The 24,506-nt window shown below is 44.5% G+C and overlaps 1 protein-coding gene across 1 annotated transcript; it reads right to left on the minus strand.

Moving 5' to 3' along the window:
- Positions 1-22: 22 nt before the first annotated feature.
- On the minus strand, positions 23-14,804 carry LOC125572204 (hemicentin-1-like). Its single transcript, XM_048732370.1, has 12 exons — positions 14,747-14,804; positions 14,159-14,536; positions 12,725-12,979; positions 11,941-12,198; positions 10,054-10,308; positions 9,265-9,522; positions 7,003-7,257; positions 6,214-6,471; positions 3,951-4,205; positions 3,162-3,419; positions 900-1,154; positions 23-368 (listed from the first exon to the last, which is right to left on the minus strand). The coding sequence occupies exons 1-12, from the start codon at positions 14,802-14,804 to the stop codon at positions 85-87; spliced, it is 3,027 nt and encodes a 1,008-aa protein (XP_048588327.1). The 3' UTR covers positions 23-84.
- Between the last annotated feature and the right edge of the window lie 9,702 nt (positions 14,805-24,506).

Below are 24,506 nucleotides of genomic sequence, written 5' to 3' on the forward strand. Positions count from 1 at the left end.
CAGGGGATATTTTTCTCGCGAGTGAAACGTTAGAGGAAAATACCCCTGGGTTTTCGAGGATGCAAAGGTAGAAACGATCACATATTATAAAGATTCACGATAGAAAATACCTTTGACAGCGAAGAAGCCGATCTTGTTTTCTCCATCTCCTACCTCGTTACTGGGAACACACTTGAAGATACTCAAGCCAGAAGCGTTAAGACTAATGACAAATGTTCCGTTCATATTTGAGGCAAGCGCCGTATCATTGCGATACAGAGTGTAGTTGATGTTGTTTGGGTTAGCCAAGGCTGAGCAATTTAACGAGACAACATCCCTGACACAGCCGATATGCTCATTTGGTATTAATTTGGTGTTTTCTGGTTTATCTACAATGCAATATTAACGTGATAAGGCAAAACCTTCAATCTGATGAAGAGTACAGGAATGCGAAAAGAAAAAGACAAAAGATGACACTTTTCCTTTAGGAAGTTAAGGACCTATAAAACGCTCTTCACAAACCCAACAACAAGGTGATTAGTTTACAAGGAGACAAAGGTGTTAGCACATACGAAGCTAGTAACAGTTTTAGGTAAAAAACAAATGTGTCAAAAAAGAGCAAAAGAGAAGATCCAATGGAATGCCTTGTCTTGTTTATTACAACATTAGCGTGCATTATTGATACCATATTGTGTTAGTTCTTACTCTTATAATGGGAATACCTTAGTAGTTAAACATACTTTGTAACAAACCAATAAGTGGACTAAGAGAAGAATGAGATACAAAAGAATAATGGCCTCGAACAAACCCTTGCAATGCACAAATGATAATTGAAACAGTAAAACATTTTACATGAAATATACATATAACAGTCTTTAACAATCTGTACATGAAAGTATGATATAATTATCCAAACTCACAGTTAACAGTGATACTCGTTGTGTTTGTATCATTTGAACACTCGTTGCCGTTGTTCACGGTGCATGTGTAGGTCCCTCCATCTCTTCTCGTGATAGGACTGAACGTGTAGATCCCAGTGTTGGTCAGCACAGAGCCGTTTGGGTGGAAAATCGCAACTCTTAGCGGCGCTGTACCAGATGCGATGCATCGCATTGTTACACCGGATCCTTCGACTTCGATTTTTGGCGAGGTAAAGCTTGTTATTCGTGGCGGATCTGAGGTAAACAAAAATCAAAAAGTTGTTTCCGCAAAAAGAAAGACACGTTTTGCATGCATGCGAGGATTATTCTGGTACATTCTATTGATGACAGCGTACAGTGCCAGTGTTGCTTTTATTTGGGGTATAGATAAAGCTATTTTGTTGCAAAGGCAGCATCCTCTAACGTTTCACTCGCGAGAAAAATAACCCCTGTGGAACAGCAAGGAACGAACTTGGTAAAGAAATCTAGGCCTATGGTGAGCTGTGATTGGTCGACCTCCCGAGGTCGCCCAATCACAGGCGCGCTTCCCCAACAATGCACCAAATATTTACATAGTTGCTCTGTGTTGGCTAGAGATCAAATATGGCTTCAAGCGTGAATAACTTCTTATATATTCGAAGGGCTAATTTCCGACATCATTTCAGCGGTAAAAAAAAAACACGTTTAGAGCGTCTTCATTGAAGCCAGAACAGCTTTTGGTCTTAAAGGGGTTTTACAAACGACAGGATGTTTTTGCTCGACTACCTACAGGGTTTGGAAAGAGTTTGATATTTCCACAGGCAGCCCAAGGCTACTGTCAGTGGTTTATAAATAATGTATGGGGGAATTTATTTGTTAGCGAAAAAAATTCTCTATCGTGAAAAATACAACTTTAGACAATGTAATATTATGTTTGAGTCTTCTTTATTTCAATTTAGCCGATCGAATGTCAGTAGAGCGAGTTTGAAGCCCGCCACGAATTGTGTTTCTTACTATGTATAAAAATAGGAAAGGCTGTGGACTCCATCAGCTAACGGCCACCACACAACTACTTCAAGGCCCGATAAAAATCGCAAAAGTCGACGAGCCGCCAATCCAGCGCCAAAACACTTTGAAAACATACCTTAGCTTTCAATTAAACCGAGTCTCATGTCACCGAATTGCGAATTTCACTATTTTTTTTCATTTTTTTACCGCCGACTGTCGAATTCACCATCTGTGCCAACAGATCCTGTGCTCTTTCTGACCGAGGGGCTCTAGGAACGAGGCACTTCTCGGAAATTCAAACTTCGAGGAGTCGTCGGTGCGATAACGGCCGACATTCTAGTCAAGGGAATAGTGAGGATCGTGCTCGGTGGTAGTCCAGAGTCATTCGGCATTGAAGAGGTGAATTCTTTTACTTGGCACCAAAGTTTAAGCTTAGTGGATCCTTGGCTTGGAAAATGTGCAAATAAAGTCCGTAAAACCATCTTTTGTGATACATTTCTTCCAGTAATCAAGGAGAGTTGTTCTCCAAGCAAATGCGATCCGAATAGCTTGTGCATTTTTTTTTATTATCTGAGACTGTTTCCCCGCAAACGCGGCAATAATTCCCGATTACCTTACATTTCCGACTAGAGAAGGATAACCAATTTTTCTTTCGTAAATTACGAAAGATCGGGCTGGCGAAACGGCGAAATATATCTAAACGCGTAAGATTCCCCACAGTGATTTGTCTCCAAAAAAGACACGATAAAGTATTTTTTTCGCTAACACATAAAGTCCCCCATACATTATTTATAAACCACTGACAGTAGCCTTGGGCTGCCTGTGGAAATATCAAACTCTTTCCAAACCCTGTATGTAGTCGAGCAAAAACATCCTGTCGTTTGTAAAACCCCTTTAGGACCAAAAGCTGTTCTGGCTTCAAAGAAGACGCTCTAAACGTGTTTTTTTACCGCTGAAATGATGTCGGGAATTAGCCCTTCGAATATATAAGAAGTTATTCACGCTTGAAGCCATATTTGATCTCTAGCCAACACAGACTAACTATGTAAATATTTGGTTCATTGTTGGGGAAGCGAGCCTGTGATTGGGCGACCTCGGGAGGTCGACCAATCACAGCTCACCATAGGCCTAGATTTTTTTGCCAAGTTCGTTCCTTACTGTTCCCCAGGGGTTATTTTTCTCGCGAGTGAAACGTTAGAGGAAAATACCCCTGGGTTTTCGAGGATGCAAAGGTAGAAACGATCACATATTATAAAGATTCACGATAGAAAATACCTTTGACAGCGAAGAAGCCGATCTTGTTTTCTCCATCTCCCACCTCGTTACTGGGAACACACTTGAAGATACTCAAGCCAGAAGCGTTAAGACTAATGACAAATGTTCCGTTCATATTTGAGGCAAGAGCCGTATCATTGCGATACAGAGTGTAGTTGATGTTGTTTGGGTTAGCCAAGGCTGAGCAATTTAACGAGACAACATCCCTGACACAGCCGATATGCTCATTTGGTATTAATTTGGTGTTTTCTGGTTTATCTACAAAGCAATATTAACGTGATGAGGCAAAACCTTCAATCTTATGAAGAGTACAGGAATGCGAAAAGAAAAAGACAAAAGATGACACTTTTCCTTTAGGAAGTTAAGGACCTATAAAACGCTCTTCACAAACCCAACAACAAGGTGATTAGTTTACAAGGAGACAAAGGTGTTAGCACATACGAAGCTAGTAACAGTTTTAGGTAAAAAAAAAATGTGTCAAGAAAGAGCAAAAGAGAAGATCCAATGGAATGTCTTGTGTTGTTTATTACAACATTAGCGTGCATTATTGATACCATATTGTGTTAGTTCTTACTCTTATAATTGGAACACCTTAGTAGTTAAACATACTTTGTAACAAACCGATAAGTGGACTAAGAGAAGAATGAGATACAAAAGAATAATGGCCTCGAACAAACCCTTGCAATGCACAAATGATAATTGAAACAGTAAAACATTTTACATGAAATATACATATAACAGTCTTTAACAATCTGTACATGAAAGTATGATTTAATTATCCAAACTCACAGTTAACAGTGATACTCGTTGTGTTTGTGTCATTTGAACACTCGTTGCCGTTGTTCACGGTGCATGTGTAGGTCCCTCCATCTCTTCTCGTGATAGGACTGAACGTGTAGATCCCAGTGTTGGTCAGCACAGAGCCGTTTGGGTGGAAAATCGCAACTCTTAACGGCGCTGTACCAGATGCGATGCATCGCATTGTTACATCGGATCCTTCGACTTCGATTTTTGGCGAGGTAAAGCTTGTTATTCGTGGTGGATCTGAGGTAAACAAAAATCAAAAAGTTGTTTCCGCAAAAAGAAAGACACGTTTTGCATGCATGCGAGGATTATTCTGGTACATTCTATTGATGACAGCGTACAGTGTCAGTGTTGCTTTTATTTGGGGTATAGATAAAGCTATTTTGTTGCAAAGGTAGCATCCTCTAACGTTTCACTCGGGAGAAAAATAACCCCTGGGGAACAGTAAGGAACGAACTTGGTAAAGAAATCTAGGCCTAAGGTGAGCTGTGATTGGTCGACCTCCCGAGGTCGCCCAATCACAGGCGCGCTTCCCCAACAATGCACCAAATATTTACATAGTTGCTCTGTGTTGGCTAGAGATCAAATATGGCTTCAAGCGTGAATAACTTCTTATATATTCGAAGGGCTAATTTCCGACATCATTTCAGCGGTAAAAAAAAAAACACGTTTAGAGCGTCTTCATTGAAGCCAGAACAGCTTTTGGTCTTAAAGGGGTTTTACAAACGACAGGATGTTTTTGCTCGACTACCTACAGGGTTTGGAAAGAGTTTGATATTTCCACAGGCAGCCCAAGGCTACTGTCAGTGGTTTATAAATAATGTATGGGGGAATTTATTTGTTAGCGAAAAAAATTCTCTATCGTGAAAAATACAACTTTAGACAATGTAATATTATGTTTGAGTCTTCTTTATTTCAATTTAGCCGATCGAATGTCAGTAGAGCGAGTTTGAAGCCCGCCACGAATTGTGTTTCTTACTATGTATAAAAATAGGAAAGGCTGTGGACTCCATCAGCTAACGGCCACCACACAACTACTTCAAGGCCCGATAAAAATCGCAAATGTCGACGAGCCGCCAATCCAGCGCCAAAACACTTTGAAAACATACCTTAGCTTTCAATTAAACCGAGTCTCATGTCACCGAATTGCGAATTTCACTATTTTTTTTCATTTTTTTACCGCCGACTGTCGAATTCACCATCTGTGCCAACAGATCCTGTGCTCTTTCTGACCGAGGGGCTCTAGGAACGAGGCACTTCTCGGAAATTCAAACTTCGAGGAGTCGTCGGTGCGATAACGGCCGACATTCTAGTCAAGGGAATAGTGAGGATCGTGCTCGGTGGTAGTCCAGAGTCATTCGGCATTGAAGAGGTGAATTCTTTTACTTGGCACCAAAGTTTAAGCTTAGTGGATCCTTGGCTTGGAAAATGTGCAAATAAAGTCCGTAAAACCATCTTTTGTGATACATTTCTTCCAGTAATCAAGGAGAGTTGTTCTCCAAGCAAATGCGATCCGAATAGCTTGTGCATTTTTTTTTATTATCTGAGACTGTTTCCCCGCAAACGCGGCAATAATTCCCGATTACCTTACATTTCCGACTAGAGAAGGATAACCAATTTTTCTTTCGTAAATTACGAAAGATCGGGCTGGCGAAACGGCGAAATATATCTAAACGCGTAAGATTCCCCACAGTGATTTGTCTCCAAAAAAGACACGATAAAGTATTTTTTTCGCTAACACATAAAGTCCCCCATACATTATTTATAAACCACTGACAGTAGCCTTGGGCTGCCTGTGGAAATATCAAACTCTTTCCAAACCCTGTATGTAGTCGAGCAAAAACATCCTGTCGTTTGTAAAACCCCTTTAGGACCAAAAGCTGTTCTGGCTTCAAAGAAGACGCTCTAAACGTGTTTTTTTACCGCTGAAATGATGTCGGGAATTAGCCCTTCGAATATATAAGAAGTTATTCACGCTTGAAGCCATATTTGATCTCTAGCCAACACAGACTAACTATGTAAATATTTGGTTCATTGTTGGGGAAGCGAGCCTGTGATTGGGCGACCTCGGGAGGTCGACCAATCACAGCTCACCATAGGCCTAGATTTTTTTGCCAAGTTCGTTCCTTACTGTTCCCCAGGGGTTATTTTTCTCGCGAGTGAAACGTTAGAGGAAAATACCCCTGGGTTTTCGAGGATGCAAAGGTAGAAACGATCACATATTATAAAGATTCACGATAGAAAATACCTTTGACAGCGAAGAAGCCGATCTTGTTTTCTCCATCTCCCACCTCGTTACTGGGAACACACTTGAAGATACTCAAGCCAGAAGCGTTAAGACTAATGACAAATGTTCCGTTCATATTTGAGGCAAGAGCCGTATCATTGCGATACAGAGTGTAGTTGATGTTGTTTGGGTTAGCCAAGGCTGAGCAATTTAACGAGACAACATCCCTGACACAGCCGATATGCTCATTTGGTATTAATTTGGTGTTTTCTGGTTTATCTACAAAGCAATATTAACGTGATGAGGCAAAACCTTCAATCTTATGAAGAGTACAGGAATGCGAAAAGAAAAAGACAAAAGATGACACTTTTCCTTTAGGAAGTTAAGGACCTATAAAACGCTCTTCAGAAACCCAACAACAAGGTGATTAGTTTTCAAGGAGACAAAGGTGTTAGCACATACGAAGCTAGTAACAGTTTTAGGTTAAAAAAAAAATGTGTCAAGAAAGAGCAAAAGAGAAGATCCAATGGAATGTCTTGTGTTGTTTATTACAACATTAGCGTGCATTATTGATACCATATTGTGTTAGTTCTTACTCTTAAAATTGGAACACCTTAGTAGTTAAACATACTTTGTAACAAACCGATAAGTGGACTAAGAGAAGAATGAGATACAAAAGAATAATGGCCTCGAACAAACCCTTGCAATGCACAAATGATAATTGAAACAGTAAAACATTTTACATGAAATATACATATAACAGTCTTTAACAATCTTACATGAAAGTATGATATAATTATCCAAACTCACAGTTAACAGTGATACTCGTTGTGTTTGTGTCATTTGAACACTCGTTGCCGTTGTTCACGGTGCATGTGTAGGTCCCTCCATCTCTTCTCGTGATAGGACTGAACGTGTAGATCCCAGTGTTGGTAAGCACAGAGCCGTTTGGGTGGAAAATCGCAACTCTTAACGGCGCTGTACCAGATGCGATGCATCGCATTGTTACATCGGATCCTTCGACTTCGATTTTTGGCGAGGTAAAGCTTGTTATTCGTGGCGGATCTGAGGTAAAAAAAAAAAATCAAAAAGTTGTTTCCGCAAAAAGAAAGACACGTTTTGCATGTATGCGAGGATTATTCTGGTACATTCTATTAATGTCAGCGTACAGTGTCAGTGTTGCTTTTATTTGGGGTATAGATAAAGCTATTTTGTTGCAAAGGTAGCATCCTCTAACGTTTCACTCGCGAGAAAAATAACCCCTGGGGAACAGCAAGGAACGAACTTCGTAAAGAAATCTAGGTCTATGGTGAGCTGTGATTGGTCGACCTCCCGAGGTCGCCCAATCACAGGCGCGCTCCCCCAACAATGCACCAAATATTTACATAGTTGCTCTGTGTTGGCTAGAGATCAAATATGGCTTCAAGCGTGAATAACTTCTTATAAATTTGAAGGGCTAATTTCCAACATCATTTCAGCGGTAAAAAAACACATTTAGAGAGTCTTCATTGAAGCCAGAACAGCTTTTGGTCCTAAAGGGGTTTTACAAACGACAGGATGTTTTTGCTCGGCTACCTACAGGGTTTGGAAAAAGTTTGATATTCCCACAGGCAGCCCAAGGCTACTGTCAGTGGTTTATAAATAATGTATGGGGGAATTTATTTGTTAGCGAAAAAAATACTTTATCGTGAAACATACAACTTTAGACAATGTAATATTATGTTTGAGTCTTCTTTATTTCAATTTAGCCGATCGAATGTCAGTAGAGCGAGTTTGAAGCCCGCCACGAATTGTGTTTCTTACTATGTATAAAAATATGAAAGGCTGTGGACTCCATCAGCTAACGGCTACCACACAACTACTTCGAGGCCCGATAAAACTCGCAAAAGTCGACGAGCCGCCAATCCAGCGCCAAAACACTTTGAAAACATACCTTAGCTTTCAATTAAACCGAGTCTCATGTCACCGAATTGCGAATTTCACTATTTTTTTTCATTTTTTTACCGCCGACTGTCGAATTCACCATCTGTGCCAACAGATCCTGTGCTCTTTCTGACCGAGGGGCTCTAGGAACGAGGCACTTCTCGGAAATTCAAACTTCGAGGAGTCGTCGGTGCGATAACGGCCGACATTCTAGTCAAGGGAATAGTGAGGATCGTGCTCGGTGGTAGTCCAGAGTCATTCGGCATTGAAGAGGTGAATTCTTTTACTTGGCACCAAAGTTTAAGCTTAGTGGATCCTTGGCTTGGAAAATGTGCAAATAAAGTCCGTAAAACCATCTTTTGTGATACATTTCTTCCAGTAATCAAGGAGAGTTGTTCTCCAAGCAAATGCGATCCGAATAGCTTGTGCATTTTTTTTTATTATCTGAGACTGTTTCCCCGCAAACGCGGCAATAATTCCCGATTACCTTACATTTCCGACTAGAGAAGGATAACCAATTTTTCTTTCGTAAATTACGAAAGATCGGGCTGGCGAAACGGCGAAATATATCTAAACGCGTAAGATTCCCCACAGTGATTTGTCTCCAAAAAAGACACGATAAAGTATTTTTTTCGCTAACACATAAAGTCCCCCATACATTATTTATAAACCACTGACAGTAGCCTTGGGCTGCCTGTGGAAATATCAAACTCTTTCCAAACCCTGTATGTAGTCGAGCAAAAACATCCTGTCGTTTGTAAAACCCCTTTAGGACCAAAAGCTGTTCTGGCTTCAAAGAAGACGCTCTAAACGTGTTTTTTTACCGCTGAAATGATGTCGGGAATTAGCCCTTCGAATATATAAGAAGTTATTCACGCTTGAAGCCATATTTGATCTCTAGCCAACACAGACTAACTATGTAAATATTTGGTTCATTGTTGGGGAAGCGAGCCTGTGATTGGGCGACCTCGGGAGGTCGACCAATCACAGCTCACCATAGGCCTAGATTTTTTTGCCAAGTTCGTTCCTTACTGTTCCCCAGGGGTTATTTTTCTCGCGAGTGAAACGTTAGAGGAAAATACCCCTGGGTTTTCGAGGATGCAAAGGTAGAAACGATCACATATTATAAAGATTCACGATAGAAAATACCTTTGACAGCGAAGAAGCCGATCTTGTTTTCTCCATCTCCCACCTCGTTACTGGGAACACACTTGAAGATACTCAAGCCAGAAGCGTTAAGACTAATGACAAATGTTCCGTTCATATTTGAGGCAAGAGCCGTATCATTGCGATACAGAGTGTAGTTGATGTTGTTTGGGTTAGCCAAGGCTGAGCAATTTAACGAGACAACATCCCTGACACAGCCGATATGCTCATTTGGTATTAATTTGGTGTTTTCTGGTTTATCTACAAAGCAATATTAACGTGGTGAGTCAAAACCTTCAATCTGATGAAGAGTACAGGAATGCGAAAAGAAAAAGACAAAAGATGACACTTTTCCTTTAGGAAGTTAAGGACCTATAAAACGCTCTTCACAAACCCAACAACAAGGTGATTAGTTTACAAGGAGACAAAGGTGTTAGCACATACGAAGCTAGTAACAGTTTTAGGTAAAAAACAAATGTGTCAAAAAAGAGCAAAAGAGAAGATCCAATGGAATGCCTTGTCTTGTTTATTACAACATTAGCGTGCATTATTGATACCATATTGTGTTAGTTCTTACTCTTATAATGGGAATACCTTAGTAGTTAAACATACTTTGTAACAAACCGATAAGTGGACTAAGAGAAGAATGAGATACAAAAGAATAATGGCCTCGAACAAACCCTTGCAATGCACAAATGATAATTGAAACAGTAAAACATTTTACATGAAATATACATATAACAGTCTTTAACAATCTGTACATGAAAGTATGATATAATTATCCAAACTCACAGTTAACAGTGATACTCGTTGTGTTTGTATCATTTGAACACTCGTTGCCGTTGTTCACGGTGCATGTGTAGGTCCCTCCATCTCTTCTCGTGATAGGACTGAACGTGTAGATCCCAGTGTTGGTCAGCACAGAGCCGTTTGGGTGGAAAATCGCAACTCTTAACGGCGCTGTACCAGATGCGATGCATCGCATTGTTACACCGGATCCTTCGACTTCGATTTTTGGCGAGGTAAAGCTTGTTATTCGTGGCGGATCTGAGGTAAACAAAAATCAAAAAGTTGTTTCCGCAAAAAGAAAGACACGTTTTGCATGCATGCGAGGATTATTCTGGTACATTCTATTGATGACAGCGTACAGTGCCAGTGTTGCTTTTATTTGGGTATAGATAAAGCTATTTTGTTGCAAAGGTAGCATCCTCTAACGTTTCACTCGCGAGAAAAATAACCCCTGTGGAACAGCAAGGAACGAACTTGGTAAAGAAATCTAGGCCTATGGTGAGCTGTGATTGGTCGACCTCCCGAGGTCGCCCAATCACAGGCGCGCTTCCCCAACAATGCACCAAATATTTACATAGTTGCTCTGTGTTGGCTAGAGATCAAATATGGCTTCAAGCGTGAATAACTTCTTATATATTCGAAGGGCTAATTTCCGACATCATTTCAGCGGTAAAAAAAAAACACGTTTAGAGCGTCTTCATTGAAGCCAGAACAGCTTTTGGTCTTAAAGGGGTTTTACAAACGACAGGATGTTTTTGCTCGACTACCTACAGGGTTTGGAAAGAGGTTGATATTTCCACAGGCAGCCCAAGGCTACTGTCAGTGTTTTATAAATAATGTATGGGGGAATTTATTTGTTAACGAAAAAAAATACTTTATCGTGAAAAATACAACTTTAGACAATGTAATATTATGTTTGAGTCTTCTTTATTTCAATTTAGCCGATCGAATGTCAGTAGAGCGAGTTTGAAGCCCGCCACGAATTGTGTTTCTTACTATGTATAAAAATAGGAAAGGCTGTGGACTCCATCAGCTAACGGCCACCACACAACTACTTCGAGGCCCGATAAAACTCGCAAAAGTCGACGGGCCGCCAATCCAGCGCCAAAACATTTTGAAAACATACCTTAGCTTTCAATTGAACCGAGTCTCATGTCACCGATTTGCGAATTTCACTATATTTTTTCTACTTTTTACCGCCGACTGTCAAATTCACCATCTGTGCCAACAGATCCTGTGCGCTTTCTGACCGAGGGGCTCTAGGAACGAGGCACTGCTCGGAAATTCAAACTTCGAGGAGTCGTCGGTGCGACAACGGCCGACATTCTAGTCAAGGGAATAGCGAGGATCGTGCTCGGTGGTAGTCCCGAGTCATTAGGCATTGAAGCGGTGAATTCTTTTACTTGGCACCAAAGTTTAAGCTTAGTGGATCCTTGGCTTGGAAAATGTGCAAATAAAGTCCGTAAAACCATCTTTTGTGATACATTTCTTCCAGTAACCGAGGAGAGTTGTTCTCGAAGCAAATGCGATCCGAATAGCTTGTACATTTTTTTTTTTTTATCTGAGACTGTTTCCCCGCAAACGCGGCCAATAATTCCCGATTACCTTACATTTCCGACAAGAGAAGGCTAACCAATTTTTCTTTCGTAAATTACGAAAGATCGAGCTGGCGAAACGGCAAAATATATCTAGTGAATGCCTCCAAAAAAGACATGTTTAATCCCCAAGGGACCCAAGGCGCCGTGACGGCTTTTTTGCCAAGTTCGTTTCTTACTGTTCCACAGGGGTTATTTTTCTCGCGACTGAAACGTTAGATTAAAACCCCCTGGGTTTCCGAGGATGCAAAGGTAGAAACGATCACATATTATAAAGATTCACGATAGAAAATACCTTTGACAGCGAAGAAGCCGATCTTGTTTTCTCCATCTCCCACCTCGTTACTGGGAACACACTTGAAGATACTCAAGCCAGAAGTGTTAAGACTAATGACAAATTTTCCGTTCATATTTGATGCAAGCGCCGTATCATTGCGATACAGAGTGTAATTGATGTTGTTTGGGTTAGCCAACGCTGAGCAATTTAACGAGACAACATCCCTGACACAGCCGATATGCTCATTTGGTATTAATTTGGTGTTTTCTGGTTTATCTACAAAGCAATATTAACGTGATGAGGCAAAACCTTCAATCTGATGAAGAGTACAGGAATGCGAAAAGAAAAAGACAAAAGATGACACTTTTCCTATAGCAAGTTAAGGACCTATAAAACGCTCTTCAGAAACCCAACAACAAGGTGATTAGTTTACAAGGAGACAAAGGTGTTAGCACATACGAAGCTAGTAACAGTTTTAGGTAAAAAAAAATGTGTCAAAAAAGAGCAAAAGAGAAGATCCAATGGAATGTCTTGTGTTGTTTATTACAACATTAACGTGCATTATTGATACCATATTGTGTTAGTTCTTACTCTTATAATGGGAATACCTTAGTAGTTAAACATACTTTGTAACAAACCGATAAGTGGACTAAGAGAAGAATGAGATACAAAAGATAAAACACGTTCTCAATCCACAACTTTTTTTTAATTTTTAAAATTGTATTGTCTTGTGAATAATGTATTACTGATCAACATAGGGAGAACTTCCGTGTACCAATAAATGTAATAGCATTATACTTACATCTCACAGCGAGTGTCGCATCCATGGTGTGATTCCGTCCACATCCGTCAGTAGCCACGCACGTGTATACCCCTGACATGTCGCGGTGCACCATGGGAATGGTGTAGGACGGTCCGTGTGCTACGGTGTGCCCCTGAGGGCTGATCCATGTGAAGGTTGGTGGAGGAGTACCATCAGCTGAACACGTCAGGTTCACTTGGTCACGCTCGGTCACGGTAGGGCTCGGTGGGGTTATAATAACGCTGCTTGGTGGAACTATAAAACAGTGCATAAAAATAATATATTCCCATTGTCGAAGCAAATTGGATTCAACAGATCGGAACCATAGCCGAATTGCTTATTATTATTTTATTTTCACTGACCACTGCCCCCTTCTCACCCTTTGCAAAAGAGCTCCAATCAGTAAATCACAAGAGATTAAACACGAGGTTCCGCTATAAAAGGGAAAGCTCCTCCCACCCCCGGGCTCAAGAACAATCAGTTATCAATCAGCCGTCAATGAGTCAACATGTCAGGACAATTGATCTGAGCGCTATATTCAAATTTCATATTCTAAACCAAAATAAATATCATTTGCTAGAGTTGTCTATCTAAAATGTTTTTATCTATCGTAAAATAATGCTTACCAAGCTGTGTGCGCTTTAAAATACGAGCATTTTCATCAGAGGGCGAGAATAACTTATGCAGGTGCGCTAGATTATGGATAGCGCAAAATTTAAAATTTTGCACCGAAAACGTAAGTGGACAGCAAATAACTAATTCATCAACCTCTTAACACAGCTGTCTTGTTACCTGTGCAAAAATAGTTTTATTCAAGCCGACTTAGACTCATACATAAGCAATATTTTACAGGAGACTAATAATTTGTGACCGCTAGCGTGGCAGTGTTCTGATTATAATTGCAAATTTGAGCTCGGGGATGGGAGGAGCTTTCCCTTTTATAGCGGAACCTCGTGCTTAAGTTATAAAACACCACAGTTTTGTTGAACTACTTGCGTGACGCAAGCGAATGCGATACACTGTAAATTAGCATACTTGGTCTACTTGAAAAACATATATGTATGAAGTATGGAAGGACAATTCATGGTTTTGCAATGTCTTTTGAGTAGCTAGTGTTTACGACAATTACTTTAAATGATGGGACAAAGTAAATTGTTATACAGGCAATCAGCACATCAGCAACTCTCCAAAGTAGCGAATCCTTTTTTTTCTTTTTTGTCTCTGTTTTCACACGAATATAAAATACCGCGGCCATCCGTAACGTTGGCAGAGGCATTCATGTAAGGGATTGCATGACGAGCTTTTTAAAGGCTTTTTTGTAATTTAGTTGCTCATAGTCATAGCCAAATTTGTTACATTTAAAAATGCTTTTGCTTCATGCTAGTATACCCCTGTTACTTGTAACATCGATCTGAGTCGATGCACTTCTCTTACCCTGCACTTTGAGTAGAGTGTCTGATGGAGGCTGCCCAACGAGGTAGTTTTTTGAGTTTACATTACATCGTATTTCGTAGGTGCCGAATTCATCCTCGCTGTTGTTAACCTTCAGCGTAAACATTACATAATACACAGGAGATAAACCCGAGTAGGATAACATCATTACTCGATCACTGAACGCTGAGCCCTTTCCTGTAACTGTAGAATACATCTCGACCACTGAACCAAACACTACAGGCTTTCGTTGCGAGACACTCACAGCTCCAACTTCTTCCCCCGAGTTCAGAGTCACTCTCCATGTTATTGTGGCATTCTCGCCATCGTTGAAGCAGACGGACGTGTTGTACTGCCACTGCCAATTAGCAGATGACGCATCTGTTGAATAGGTGGACATATTACATTAATGGAGTAGATAGATAGTATAAAGAAGCCAATGGACTGTTGGGTTTCCTTTGATATGTGTTGTATGTACTGCCATGTACCGCTGTAATCGCTGACGATATGAAGAAATACCATCGACACGTAATCCTAATAATTATATTTCTGACAGATGGCAAGCCTATTCGCGATTGGGGTTTAATTTACCTGTTGAAGATATAAACAGGCAAACCAAGGCACAAGCAAGGAATGCAATTGAACCCATCTTTCTAAACCCTTGAGGCTTAACAGGAAGCAAATACTGTAGACTTGCTCCAAGTCGACATCAGAGTCAGTAATCGAGCGAAGCGAGATTAAATCAGCGATCGACTGGCTCCTTACCTAATTTTTTTAACGACTTTGAGAAAGTCTATAAATGCTGCAGCATAATTTTTGGCATAATTCCGACCCTATGGAGGAGGGGTTGCTTGAATGCCCACTTGAGTTGTTTAGGCTAGATTGAGCCATCCAAACGAGGGTATAGAAGATACAAGACAAGTGTGCGGGAGCGCTTTTGCAGATGGTGGTAAAGGGTATTTTCGTGAAACGAGATTTGGCCAATTTAGTCCAGTCAATATGTGGTTTTAGGTGGAACTAATTGCAATAGAATTTCTCTCAACGGATTTTGAACAAGTGATACAACCTAGTTAACATACTAAAAGTCCCCAAAAATCCCTTTGGTGGAACATCCTAAAATTTGCGACAACAACGCAGATTTATGTTTTAGAACGATATTTCGGCAGGCCAATACCTGCCTTCTTCAGGTTATAAATGAGTTACAATGGCATGTTATGTTAGGTCAGCACTCGTTCACACGGTTCTCACGGTCGTACGCTCGTACGTGCAAGGCAAAAATCGAGGCATACGAGACTACTACAACTAGTAGATTTTGCAGTGTTCGCAATGATCCTTCGGACGAACTGGTAACTTGCTTATCCCGTGGATAGGAATTTTTCAGTAGAGAAATATCAAACTTGTGTCATTTCACCTGGAGAATTTATCTAAATGTAGCCATTTTAAAGCGATCTTCCGGTTTTTTAAGCTTATGGGTACCTTTTTATATGAATAAAAGTCACGCTGGGGGGGGCGTAGTATTTGCATAAAGCATTTTATTTTTCCTATGGGAGGACAGGGTTCATTATCACCCTGGAGTCTTATCATCTGAGACCAAAAAAGCTATTAGTCTAGAAATAAATATTTTACCATCCCTTGTACTATTTCAAAAGTGCAGGGGAGATCGGTAAAAACTCAAGAAGGAAATACATTTTTTGCAGGGGTTCAAGCTAACTCCTTCAGGAAATTCAGAATTCAGTCAACTTCTCTTGCTATATTTTCCCGGTGGGTGACGGTGAAGGGGGGGGGGGGGGGGGTGAGGGGAGGACTCACAAATAAAAATCTCTCGCGTGCTCAGCCCAAAAACATTAACCCATAAAAGATAGTAAAATGGGTGTGGCTTTTTCTCAACAAGGATAGCACATTTAGTAGAGCACATAAGAACATAATTATCAAGTGCTTTCTTTTTCAAATTCTTTTGAGATTTTCTAATCCAAATATGGCATATATCCAGACAATTTACCAGTGGCTTAAAAAATGTGGCCGAATATCATTTTGATAAAACGGTCCAAATAAAACTTAATCAGTCTAATAAATTTTATTTTAATCAGTGCGATGTTATTTAAGACTGGGGAACAAGAGCAAAAAGCATCAAAGATATGTGCAGCAGACTACTGTACATGCTCTGATAAGCCCCCCCCCCCCCCTAGCCCCGCCTAGAGTTTTTAATAAGTCTGCCTCTCTGATAAGCCCCCTTTACTCACTGTAAATTTTCTGCAACAAAAAACTTGGCAAAAGATGGTCTTAAATGCTTAGTTTTTTCAGTCTTAAGCGGTAATTGTGCATATGCCTTTTTTATATCAGGTTTTATTCCCATGTTTTAATTAAAAAAGAGATGATTGTACTACTGAATCATGTGTACAAAAAAAGGTTTAAATAAGCCTACCATCTTGAATACACCCCTTCTCTAATACCCCTTCCTCCTCTACAAATCCCATAATTAAGTAAGCCCCCTCCTTCTTAAACACGAGGTTCCGCTATAAAAGGGAAAGCTCCTCCCACACCCGGGCTCAAGAACAATCAGTTATCAATCAGCCGTCAATGAGTCAACATGTCAGGACAATTGATCTGAGCGCAAAATTCGAATTTCATATTCTAAACCAAAATAAATAACATCCATAGAGTTGTCCATCTAAAAATGTTTCTATCTATCATAAAATAATGCTATACCAAGCTGTGTGCGCTCTAAAATACGAGCATTTCTATCACACCGCGAAAATAATTTATGCAGGTGCGCTAGATAATGGATAGCTCAAAATTTATGTCAAAAACATAATTGCAAAACCCAACCTAGGTATATAGGTAAACCATCGATTTCGCAGTTATGTCTGTAACATAATTGCAAAACCCGACCTAGGTATGTAGGTAAACCTTCCATTTCGCAGTTATGTCAATAACATAATTGCAAAACCCGACCTAGCTAAATAGATGAACCTTCAATTTCGCAATTATGTCATAAACATAATTGCAAAATAAACCTCGGTATATAGCACGATTCTATATTTTGCAATAATCTTTATTATTCCGAGAAACATAATCGCAAAAATTTACCATTCTCTATAGAAGAAGTTAACTGCAAAATTCGCATATATGTGTACACCCCCATTCCGGCAGGCGTTCTGAACTGAAGTCTGTACAAAATAGCAAATATTTTTCATTGTAATATCTTTATTGACTTCCAGTAACTTCCAAGGATGAACCAAGACAATCACACAGCATCTGAGAATAGTATAAAGCAAGAGTAGAGTTTATTTTCTGTGATTTGTCTCCTGTACAAACAGGTATGTGTACCAAATAAAGACGGCTGTCAAGAAAATCGGGTGTTATTTGAGCTCGACATGGGGTTGCGTTCGGCTTCATTATAATTCAGGAATTTGATTCCTCCATTTTTTTATTTGCTGAATCGAAATAAAAAACACCAATCTTTGCTCAAAGTGCAAAATTCATGTACCATCGGATTTATAAGCCCCTAATTTAGACTATGTCCTAGTCGACATTTTTTATTGACATGTTTAGGCAGCAATAAAATATACCGATGACATAAATATATGTGTAGTAGCGGATGATGCGCATCTGGAGGATGAGAAAATGTGAACGTGTTACATGAATGAATCTTCCAAATAATTATAGTATAAACAAGCCAATGGACTGTGGGGTCATTGCTTTGATGTGTGTTGTACTGACATGTGCCTCTGTTAGCTTCTGATGACATGAAGAAAGGGCATGTACGGAATCCTAATGACTGCATATCTGACACATGACAAAAAGCCGATGTACAAATGGAGTTTGGTTTACCTGTTGAAGTTATAATCAGGCAAACCAAGGCACCAACAAGGAATACCAGATGAATTGAACCCATCGAAGTAGATATTTTTCTAAAGACTCTTGGGGGATCAATAGGAAGTAAATAATACAGCTAAGAGTTTTGCATAAATTTTACATATCCTTTAGAAATATGGATGCTTGAAAAGTTGAATGCCCTTATGAGTTGTTTAGGCTAAAAAGAGCCAGCCAAGCAGGGGGGGACTGGGTAGTTTGAGTGAAACGGCCTGGGAGCCGCGAATCGCCCCCCCGGGCCTCCCAGCCCCGTCTCTGTATATCAGGCAGATGTTTCGCGTACATAAACAATCGGCAAAAGCTAATGAAGGCCAAATCGATTTCACGTACATAAACAATCGGCAAAAGTTAATGTAGGCAAAATAGATTTCGCGAACACGAATAATCAATTAGGGGCAGGTGTTCCGCGTGCATGAATAATCAATTAGGGCCGTTGTTTCGCGTGCATGAATAATCAGGGTGTAGGCCGGGCGCGTGCAAGCCCAAGGACCTGCGCGTACACGACTTTTTGGGGCAAATAGCGATGGGGCCGTGAAAACGAGGAGGGCCGCCAACCTACGGAGCGTGGAATAACCGTTTTTCGGCCGTGAGTTCAAAGCCGCCGGCGTGGCGTTTAAACCTGAGTTCTACTCGAACACCTCGCTCCCGAACTCCTCGCGAATTTTTCGCAGTCTCTTTTTTATCCTTTCGCGTGCCACCAGGGAGGGCCCTTTCCCGCTTTTTTTATCATGCGGTGCGAGGCCGGGTCGAGCTCTGATAGCGGCCTTGAGCGCGTTGTATCTCTCTTGTTCCTGAAGTATTAGCCGAATATCTTCGTCTGAGATACGCCCGTCTTGCAGAGCCTTGGAGACCAGCTCGCTGATCGAGTTTTTCTTACTCTCCGCTAGAACCATCGTGTCTTCGTGTTTAGCCACCTTGCTCGTAAGACCCCTAGAGACGACCCCCGCGCCCGCGCTCACGACACCGACCAGCCCAGCGACCCCTGCCAGCGGAGCGCCGATCAGAACCCCTATCCCACTCAAAGAGACTCCCAGCCCGGCGCTGGAAAGCGCCACTGCAGCGATGCCGGATGCCACAGACACAGCATGGGTAACGGCGAAGGCGCGCTTATACTTCTTCCGCACCTGTCGATAATGCGTTATCTCATTGTCTAAAACCGCCTGAGTGTCACGTATTACCTGGAGTCGGAAACTCTGCGCGTCGCCGCCGGTGCTTGCCGGAGCGGTAGGCGTTTGCGGGGGGTGGGCACTGGGGAGCGGGGGATATATGGATATGCCACCGCTGCTAACGTCGCTGTTCGCCATGCCTGTTATGTCGGACCTAGGTTAGCTCTAATACGAGGCGAACAGGCTTGCCCTTAAAGTCCACCCGTCTACCACGGTCATCCCTGATCCATATTCGGATACTCGAGACGAACTCAGAGGAAGACGCTGCGACGCAAATGGGGATGTCGGGCCCATAGACGACTTTCTCGTGCGGCCTCCCGCGGGTTTCTAGGCAAGCGAGAACGTTTGAAGGCTCGTCTAAGGCGAGGCACTGCGAGCGGTCTACGATGTCGCAGAAGACGTAGATGGCCTCTATTTTCGGCAAAGTCACCTCAAGTGGAGGGCCCCCACGGGCATTGCGAGGCCCCGCTCCCCCATCTGATCGTCTTTAGCCTCTAGGTCAAATAGTGCGCAAAGCTCGGCGTTCAGGAACACAACGCCTGTGGACACGAGCACGATCTTCCCGGTGAGGGGGTCCTGCTTCGCGGTCAGAATCTGGCTTTTAGCGTGGTTGATCGTTTCCACGATGGACTCGGCCGTGTGGTGCCCGGCTGGCAGAGTAGCGATGGGCGGGAGGGAGGCTATAGTCGGTATCTGCTGCTCCCGCTCGAGATTATACCAGCTGTTAAACAGCGAGCACTGCCGGAGCGCCACAAAGCGTGGGCGCCTTATCGGCTGCCCGAAGAAGAGCGTCAGTTCACCTCCGGTGAACACAGCGTGTAGGACCACCATTGTGTTGAACATAGCCCGCCTCGTGTCTAATAGGGCTGAGCATGGATTGGGAAGGCTGGCAGATGCTGAACGAGGTCCCCCGAAGGAAGGAGGAGGAGACGAAGAAGGCGGCAGTTGCGGCGGGAGCCTCTATAGCCGAACATATCAAACACGCTATAGCCGAACAAGCCAAAAAACCGGTTTCCCTAGGTTTCCCTAGGTCTCTGACCCTCACGCAAAAGCTGCTCTACGCCGTACCCGCGACCATCGTGGAGAGCACGGCCTCAGACATCGCCCCACTACTCACGCAGCTGGAGATACACGTGGCTGAGGACAAATCATTCACGACTAGGGTCCGAGACATATTCAAAGAGAAAGTAGTCACGCACAAGTCCGCCAAGGAGTCTCGCCGGTGGCTATCGGAGCCTTCCTATGGGTACTGGCCACAGCAACTCAACTTTGCGGTCTGGTGCGCAACCGCCGGATGTGGGGTGTCCCTAACTGACCCCACTTTCGCCACGCTCCCCTCTGTCATCAGGGGATTTCTAAGGTTTCACGTCTACTTCACCACCCGGAGGATACTCTACGACCTCGGCGTCCCCCTGCCTGGCGACAACCCGTTCGCGCAAAAAGGTAACCCCTACAAGAAGGCCGCTTTCGAGCGTCTATGCATAGAGTTCGGTTTGCCGCGTAAGCCGGACTTCCGATGGAAAGGCGGGCGGAACCATGGGCTGGGCGATGTGTTTGTGTTCTACCCGGGAGAGGGGTATCGCAACGTGCACGTGATCCGTGGCTACGACACGGCGGCGGACGAATACCCGAGCCACCTCAATCTGTTTAGCGACGAAGGTGGGACGTACAATAGTGGGAAGCAGGTGGGTTACATACGCAACGACGACCACGTTGGCGTGCAATATAGCTGGTTTGCGCCTCCCAAAGGCGAGGGGCTGACAAAAGCAGGGCTAGAGACTCGACCGCTCGGTCGAGGCGTTCGTCTACACAGTGCTTGGTGCACAGGTAAACGTCCGTTCCTCCATCGCAGGGGCCGGTGGGCCGGCTATGGAGGCGCAGGCGGAGTTCACGGAGCTGCTCGAAGACGCGATCATAGAAAACGACATCGCTCAAAGCGTGCAAAGGTACCAGTTAGCCGTGCAGGAGGCCAAGGTGAGACTGAGTCTTGCAGTTGCACCAGGAGTGTGGCTGATGCCGAGCGATCTGGTGATCAACAGGCAAAGCGTCGTGGGCTACAACAATAAGCTGCAGAAAGCCACGGACTCCATGAAGCTCGGCGCAAACGCGATCAACACCGAGACAAAGCCAGTCGGTGCTTATAACATGGCCGGTGGGCATCCTAGGGTGCAACACGCGACTGACCACGTGCCGCCCCGGCGGCAAAGCGCCCCTGCGAAAGTGCACGCGGAGGGCGCGGCTGCCCCGGACCGGGGCGGCGCCGGTGCCGTCGGGCGAAAAGAGTGACCACACCGCCCTCAAGGCGGGTTTGTCGGCACTCGCGGTGGCCGCGGCGTATTACTTGTTCCGATGGCTGCTTTGCATTTGACGAACCAAGAACGCGGCTACGGCTAGAATGAGCAGCCACGCATTTTTGCCAAGGAATTTCACCGCTTCCCCTGCAGCCTTAAACACGAAGTTCGCGATGCTGCCTACTAGCCCGGGGAGAAGTTCCCAGCTTTTTACCGATGGCCTTAAGCCCGTTACCGACTCCTCTGGCCACAGAAGAGAGCGCTACGGCCAACCCGATAGCGGTGGCGGTGAAGCCGTACTTTTTGAAGATGGCTTTGATGCGCTCCCTTAGCGGCATTTGGTTCTCGAGTTCTCGGTTTTCGCGTTCTAGTTCGTCAATCTCGGACAGCCTCTCCTCGTTGCGCTTGCGGGCCTCTTGACGGCGACTCTCTGGCGTGTTAGGGTCGTCGATGGTCTCCCTGTCTGTGGCTACCGCCCCTTGCAGCTCTTGGACTCGTTCTGTGTTCTCCTGGATTACCGCGTCTACCTCTGCCACGGGCCCCATCGCCAACTTGAAGCCTTTCAGAGTTTTAACGTACTCTTGGATGCTCCCATCCTTGTTAAACAGCGGATATGGTTTGGTCCAACCTCCTCCTCTGCCGTAGTTGTGAACCTGTATTTCCGTCTTCCCCTTCCGGCTTAACTGGAACCGTAACAGATTCTCGTCAAAGTCTGGGTATTCCTTCCTGAGGGACTCGAGACCGAGTCTCCTCGCCGAACCCTCTGTGATGAACGAGGTTTCAGCGCTTGCCGTTCCTGCGGTTTGCTAAGCCGTCCTATGCGCAGCATGCGTACGCGACGACGTGCTCGTCATTGGGATCGACTCCCCATCGTCGGGGTCGAACGGGATAAGGGGCGTCGTCTCGTCGTCCCCCACCCCGCGATCGGCGGACGCACCCGGCAAGGTATCGTCAATGTCAACGTCAACATCACCCATGATGCGCGCGCATAACTCGTGCTATGCTATGTTAGACATGTCTAACAGTCCGCACCATAGCCTCGCGACTTCGACCCCCAGCGAACACCCAGAATCCCTCTGGGGTTGAAAGCCGAGAGAACTGTTCACCGGGTCACTCTCAACCCGTCGACGGCCTCCCCAGAGGAGACGCTTTATGTGGCGGTCCCAAAGCTGTCGGAAGGCGTCACGCTCGTGCCTGGCTCCTTGAGGGTCGGTCTCGAACTCTCCGTCTCAGGCCATGCGAATAATACCGTCGTGAACAACGTCGGCCGAAATCTCGTGAGCCGCCTGAAAATCACGTTTGCAGGAGAAATGCTCCAGGACACCAACCGCTACGACGTCTTCAAGACGTATGAGGATCTTTACCTGTCCAAGGCCGAGAGAGAGGACCGCCTGGAGCAGGGCATACAGTCGGAAAACATGCGCAAGCTTCGCTCCAAGGCTGGCGATAAGGCGACCAGTAACGCCAAGGAGAACGCTCTAAGCGCCACCCACGGGGCGAGGTACACCATCCCGCTAGACCATTCTCTGCTGACGGACCACGGCGTGCTATACCCAAGGGCGCGCTCCGAGGCGCTGCTCTTCGAGATCACGTTCCCATCGGCTGACCAGATAGTAGTCGGAACTGATGCCACCAAATTATCCTATGGCATAAAAAATCTAGAGCTGGAGTACGAAAGCCTGAGGGACGACAACCTCGCCCGGTCTGCAGCCGCCGCCTACCACAACGGCACAACGTTCTTCTACGAGCAAGTGAACCTTCACAAGACCTTCGTGATTAGCAAAGGGACGGACAACATAATCAACGAGAGTGTCAACCTGCCGCGAAGGTCTATGGGTGGTCTGCTGCTCCTCTTCGTGGAGCCATACACGGCAGGGACTCGCGACTCTGAGAAGTTCGTGTACCCCGACATCAAGAGCGTTCGCGTTACAATCGACGGCACGCCAAACAAAGTCTTCAGCCAGGGCTTTGCGCCCCACGGATTTCTGGAGGGAGGCGAAAAGGCGGTTCGTCCGCCCCTCCCCGGCGGGGCACAGCGGAGCGCCCGCCGCCCCGGCAATCGGCCCCGAGTCGTTCTATGGCGATAACAAATTTGCTCTGTGGATCGACCTTCGAACGACGGACGACAGCGCCATCCATGGGGGTGGTCTCCGATTGGTCAATACCCGCGACGGTGTGCACCTCGAGATAAAACGCACGGCAGGCGGCTCGGGTAGCGTAAACTGTCACGTGTTTGTGGTGGCCGACGCCCAAATGAAAATTATGAACGGACAGCTAGAGTCCATACAATACTGAGCACAGACGCCGGAGCGGTATGGAACCGAAAAACGTCCCATTTAACGCTCTCATCGTGGGCCCGACGTCATGCGGGAAGACCCAATTCGTAGTGGACCGACTGTGCGGCCCTTTCCGGGGCAAGTTTGACTACATCGTACTCGTGTGCCCTACCTTTGTCTACAACAAAACATACGACGGCTTCGGCGAGGGCGACAATCGTCTGTTTGTCATCGCACCTGAGGCGGGTCAGATCGACGTACTGCTGAGGTTTGTCTCCACTCTCTTCGAAGGCACTAATACGCTAATCATACTCGACGACTGTGCGGCCTCGAAAGACGTAAAGAGGCGCTCTGACCAGCTCGTCAACTTGGCGTTCAGCGCGCGCCACGCGGGTATCAGCGTGTGGGTGATCACGCAGCAGCTCACCAGCATCACGAAGCCGTTCCGCGAGAACATCGCGGCCCTGGTGGTCTTCTATACCCCGAGCAAGGCGGACATGAAAGCTATCCTGCATGACTACGGCGCGGAGCTCTCAGAAGAGAAGATGAAAAAGTACATGAAGGCCCTCAAGACGAAAAAGTTCTCGAAGTTAGAGTTTTGCTTGCGTCACCCTTATACCATCGCCCTAGTCGAACGATGATGAGCGACGAATGCTTTGAGAGTCTTCTCGAGGGGGGCGCCGCCGACCTCCCGGCCGTCGAGACGTTGGACTGCCCGACGCAAGCCGTCCCGGCTGCCGGTGAG

The sequence above is a fragment of the Nematostella vectensis genome, chromosome 9 (assembly GCF_932526225.1).
Source record: "Nematostella vectensis chromosome 9, jaNemVect1.1, whole genome shotgun sequence".
Classification (NCBI taxonomy): domain Eukaryota; kingdom Metazoa; phylum Cnidaria; class Anthozoa; order Actiniaria; family Edwardsiidae; genus Nematostella; species Nematostella vectensis.

Bases quoted from the DNA above. Each gene is read 5' to 3' on its own strand.
- LOC125572204 (XM_048732370.1), bottom strand. From the start codon at position 14,804: ATGGGTTCAATTGCATTCCTTGCTTGTGCCTTGGTTTGCCTGTTTATA. The intron at 12,980-14,158 runs GTAAGAGAAGTG...ACTGTTTTATAG, and splicing joins CACTCTACTCAAAGTGCAGG to TTCCACCAAGCAGCGTTATT. The intron at 7,258-9,264 runs GTATTTTCTATC...TTTTTACCTCAG, and splicing joins CGGCTTCTTCGCTGTCAAAG to ATCCGCCACGAATAACAAGC.